A 5,882-nucleotide genomic window follows, 5' to 3' on the forward strand; every position below is an offset into this window, starting at 1 on the left:
ATATATCTTATAAATCCGCCCACTTAGGTATGACCCACTACTAAATTAATGTATGAGATTATACTATCTCTAGTCTGTTGCTTGCAAGCTAGTGCTATAAATCTTTTCCTTTTTCAACAATTAATATATATTTTATAACATTAAACTAATGTTACCTTATCACTTGAACCTAGTTTAAGCAATTGGACTAAAAAATAATTTTATTAAGGATATCAACTTAATTATTAGCATCATTTTAATTAATAGATAGAAAGAAAAAGCATTGCAACATTTAATCATGTCAAAACTATTCACCATGTATGCTTTTTATTCACAACCCAAGAAGCTATATAGAAACTACTCACCGGAAAGCTCATTACAGTAGTGGGCAAAGCACACATGCACACTAATTTTTTATTATTATTAAAATGAGAAAAAGATCTACTTCAACTCTCACTCCCAGATATATATAATTAATAATTAATACTCCATGATTATTACATTACATTACATTATTTCATACAAAATCCCTATTAATTTCATTGGCATCCACCTTTCCCTTCCCACTAGTGAACACAAAGTCAAGATTGTAGAGCACTGGGACCATAGTGAGGGAGCATAGGAACACCAACACAGGGCCAAAGATCCAAAGCAACAGTGGCAATCCAGCATAGAAGAGCCTGTTTCCCACAGTGTTGAGGATGAAGCCTTTCTCCAAGATTTCCTTTATGTACTGTGGGGTCACCAGGGACATGGGGTCCTGAGGGGTGTTGATTAGGATGTTCACTTGATTTATGAACCTTATGGAGAGAGAGTGGCAGAAGAATGAGAAGAGGAAAATGGTGAGGAGTGTGACATATTTGAGGGCCACCATGAACTCCCCATGCGCCCCATACACTGCATCATTGAGTGGCTTCTTCACACTGTAGGTGCTGCTTATCACTGCTGCTAGGCCTGAGCATAGGAGGATGGAGGTTGTGGCCATTAGGGTAGCACCCATGATTGTGTTCCTTAGTGATTGAACAGCCAGAATGTTTTTCTTGTCATTGTCCTGCCATAAAGATCATCATAAATATCTCAGTTACCTTGTAAGAGGATAAATAATATTATAGACACGGACAATATAAATAATTTTTATAGGATCATTTAAATCAAAATTTAACATATATCATAAGTCTTTTAACTTTTACTTAGTTATATAGCTTAAAAATTATAACAATAATGATATCTGATTGTTAATAGTATAATTTTTTAGGCAAATACTAACTATTTTTTGAAGAACAGAACGTACACCAGCAAAGGAAGTAAAAAAGTATTTTAATTTATTGGAATTCAGCAAAACTTTAGGCAAATGCTAAATTTCTAGAGTGCTAACTACTTTGGCTCTTATTTCATGAACCGCATAACTATTAGTTGAAAACAAAGATATCAATTATAGAAGATAATGTAAAGAGAAATGTTATTAACATACTTAATAATATATATTTTACATCTTTTCTATTATTAGGTAAAATATATGTGATCATGTTAAATAAATATAATTTCATTCTGTTTTTAACGACTCTTATTATTATTTAATAAAATTACTTAGTTTTTATGTATTAATAAAACATGGTGTACCTAGAGTTATTGTTCCGAAAATGATAACCATGCTTTGGTGTTGGATTAATTTTATTTGTATACTATTTTTTACAACTTTTTATAATTAAAATAAAAGTAAGAAGAGAAAAATAGAAAAATATTACATAAAATAAGTGTTATAGACATTTATAAAAATAAAATAAAATAATACAACTCTCGTTAATGCTTACAAAGACACACAGCCTATTTACTGCTTAGGAATGATGGGAAGACACGCCGAATGTTCTTGTTGGGCAACGTACATATGACAGATTTGGTTTGGGTAAATAAGATAAGATAAAGGATTTGTTTTCGTATTCTTGGGGGAAAAAGATTTGTTTTCGTATCATGATAAGACTTGTTATTTGCATAGAGTGAAGAATGCTGCAGAAAAAAAAATAGTTAATATTTTTTCTCAAATGTTTTAAAAATTAGATCGATAATAGAATTTATGTTAGTTTGTGATTTAGAAAGCATGTTTTTTATTCGTATCGTGAGACATTGTATCGTGGGAAAACGTTTTAAGGAACAAGGAGGAAAGTAGAAAACACCGCATGTTATTCACGACTCAGCACGCACTAAATCAGAATACTGTTGATTTGTTTTCGGAGGTTGTTAAGATATATACGCTGATATGGAATTGGAACGGATTCATGTAAATTTAAATGATAAAAAACAATCAGCATAGTAATTATTGCCACAGATCTTATATAGATTTTGTGTACATAACTATTAATAAAATTCTGTAAATAAAAAAAAAAAAAACAGTGATAAAATACTCGTAAGTTCTAAAAGAAAGTAATTTCTAAAATAAATTATTTTAAATAAGCACAAATTTCTTTGAATATATTAATATTATCATTAATAACGTGGGATTTGTAATGCACATAATCTAGGTCTACCTAGAAGGCACTTGATATGGATATTCACCTAATTATACCATAAAGAACATTCTGTCTTGCTTTTGTTTATGCATGCATGGTTGTTAAAATGGCATTTATCTTCCAGGAACAAGAATAAATTAAGAAAAGCTTTAATGCCTAGGAATATAGAATTAACATGCAATATCCTATTGCAAAGAGAACTTTTTAAGATGTAATTTATTCCATGTCCTTCTTATTCTTCCAGGAAATGCTATTCTATGGCTGATATGGAATTAGTACGGATTCATGTAAATTTAAATGATAAAAAACAATCTGCATAAGCATAACTAGCAACTATTGCCACAGATCTTATATAGATATTGCGTACATAACTCTTAAAAAAATTATGTAAATAAAAAAAAAACAGAGATAAAATACTCGTAAGTTGTAAAAGAAAGTAATTTATAAAATAAATTATTTTAAATAAGCACAAATTTCTTTGAATATATTAACATTATCATTAATAACGTGGGATTTGTAATGCACATTATCTAGGTCTACCTAGAAGGCACTTGATATTGATATTCAACTAATTGTACCATAAAGAACATTCTGTCTTGCTTTTGTTTATGCATGCATGGTTGTTAAAATGGCATTTATCTTCCAGGAACAAGAATAAATTAAGAAAAGCTTTAATGCCTAGGAACATAGAATTAACATGCAATATCCTATTGCGAAGAGAACTTTGTTAGATGTAATTTATTCCATGTCCTTCTTATTCTTCCAGGAAATGCTATAGCTGATATGGAATTGGTACGGAGTCATGTAAATTTAAACGATAAAAAAAATCTGCATAAGCATAACTAGCAACTATTGCCACAGATCTTATATAGATATTGTGTACATAACTCTTAATAAAATTATGTAAATAAAAAAAAAACAGTGATAAAATACTCGTAAGTTGTAAAAGAAAGTAATTTCTAAAATAAATTATTTTAAATATGCACAAGCAAATTTCTTTGAATATATTAATATTATCATCAATAACGTGGGATTTGTAATGCACATTATCTAGGTCTACCTAGAAGGCACCTAATATGGATATTCACTTAATTATACCATAAAGAACATTCTGTCTTGCTTTTGTTTATGCATGTGCATGGTTGTTTAAAATGGCATTTATCTTCCAGGAACAAGAATAAATTAAGAAAAGCTTTAATGCCTAGGAATATAGCATTAACATGCTATATCCTATTGTGAAGAGAATTTTTTTAGATGTAATTTATTCCATGTCCTTCTTATTCTTCCAGGAAATGCTATATGCATAAAATTTCTAATACAATGTTTCAGATCAGTGCTCGTCGCAGAAATTTGATACCGAAAAATATGATTCCTGAAATGCTAAAAACCAGGGTACATGGTATAAAATTAGCTAGTTGCATCATAAATTGTTCTCCTACCTTCACACCCATTATACCTAACTTTTTATTAGGATATTTTATGAATTAAAAATTTAGAGTTATAGAACATGGATCAGGCAAAAAATGTAATATAATATTAAATTTTAGAACTAGAAAAATTCGTCTTCTGTATAAAATAATTTTCTCTATTAATATTATGCAATTTAGTATAGTAATACGTTATTTTGTAAGAAAAAAAAAAGTATAGTAATACGTTATGAGTTTAGTCTCTCACACAGATGTTTCAATAATCAATCTGTTTCTTTTAAAAGATTCTTTTTGAAAGATAAACCAATCTCTTTTTTTTTGTGAATAAGTCAAACTCTTTTTAATACAGTACATCAATAGTAATTTTTTACAGTAATTATTGTGCCTTGCAGAAATGACAGTAAAACATTTACCGACAATTAAATTATGGTCAAATCCAGGATTGGTAAAAATATTACTGTACAAGTATAACTAATGTCAATAACAGCTCATTTAATGTCGGTATAAACCCCATATTGTCTATTATAAATGAACCTTATACCGACCAAGTTCATTTGCCGCAAAAATTGTGGACAAAGATATGTTTCGTGAGCACTGTTAGTTAGGACCAATTTTTTTTTCACAAAATACATGAATCAATATGGTGTACAAATGACAATTTTTAAAACAAATATTAATTTTTTTGACAGAAACAAATATTGATTAAAAAATTAAAATAATATTTAACGAAAATCAAAAGTTTGTGTATTTGTTTCGTAAAAAAGAGCATTTTTCATGTTTCATCGGCCATTTACCAATTTTGTTGTAGTGATGATAACTTGGAAAGAAAAAAAATAATAGTGATAAGAATTATATATACTCTTAGCAAGCCAAAACTAAAAACAAGAATGAAAATAAGATAGCTAGGTACCTTCATCATGGCATTAACCCAATTTCTACGGCCACTAGCATTGATGCCAATGATGGTTGTGTGTGGCTGAGTTCGAACCTTATGCCATAGCCAGAAATGGTACCCAATGCTTGTTAGAAACACCAAGGGCACCAATATAACATCCAAGTAGCACTTCCTCCATTCCATCTATAGGTTTCAAATTACAAAGCTCAAGAGAAAGATAACTATGTAGATATAGTTATTACTACTTGTTGTTCTTCCTCCTCTTGAACTCTTTTATGCTAAAGCAATTTCCGTTTAAAATGAGTGTCACTCTTTTTTCCTTAATTTCCTATTTGGCAAGAACTAACTCGATATATATGCACATCACGAGAGATGTACGTGGACTTCTTTCAAGGCGTTGTTCTAAGAATAATCAAACACCCCTACTTTATCACTATATTACAAACATTGGACTAATTTATTTTGTGGGAGTGAATGACTTTTTGCACCTTTGTCGCCTGCTTTATCACTCAATTAGTTCAACTTTAATTGTTGTTTATTACCCTTTTTTTCGTTCCACATTCTAAGTAATAATAGTGCTTTGGAATTATTTATGCACACATCAATTATATCATACATATTGTATAAATTTTTATTTCCCTTTTTTAATTAATACTGATTTCATAAATTTCCAATAGACATATATATATAAAATTGAAGCTTAAATGTACTTTTGCTTTATTTTTTAAAATTTAAAAATTGTGTCTGATTTTTATATTTTATACTTTCGTTGAGCCAATTAGATGTTTTGATTTTTTTAAGTTAAGCAAATTTAGTCCATATTAATTTTTTACACCCTCTTTAAATTCTTATTTCTGTTTAAATATTTAGAGGTTGAAATAGATTTGGGATAATTACATATTTTAAAATTATAGAAGTTAGAATTGAAGGGAAATTTAATAAAATTTGAAGGATTTTATCAAATTTAGAATTAGATTTTAAAAATAAAAATAGTTTCGATCATAATTTTTTCTTTGGGCTGGAATTTTCTTTTACCCGGTGATTTGAGTAAAAGAAGGTTTAAAAAAATAATTCATG

The 5,882-nt window shown here is 28.9% G+C and overlaps 1 protein-coding gene across 1 annotated transcript; it reads right to left on the reverse strand.

The window, feature by feature from the left end:
• Positions 1-278: 278 nt before the first annotated feature.
• Positions 279-5,147, reverse strand: LOC114392340. The gene is made up of 2 exons (XM_028353429.1): positions 4,821-5,147; positions 279-1,030 (listed from the first exon to the last, which is right to left on the reverse strand). The coding sequence occupies exons 1-2, from the start codon at positions 4,986-4,988 to the stop codon at positions 497-499; spliced, it is 702 nt and encodes a 233-aa protein (XP_028209230.1). The 5' UTR covers positions 4,989-5,147; the 3' UTR covers positions 279-496.
• Positions 5,148-5,882: the final 735 nt, after the last annotated feature.

Source organism: Glycine soja, chromosome 17, assembly GCF_004193775.1.
Source record: "Glycine soja cultivar W05 chromosome 17, ASM419377v2, whole genome shotgun sequence".
Lineage (NCBI taxonomy): Eukaryota > Viridiplantae > Streptophyta > Magnoliopsida > Fabales > Fabaceae > Glycine > Glycine soja.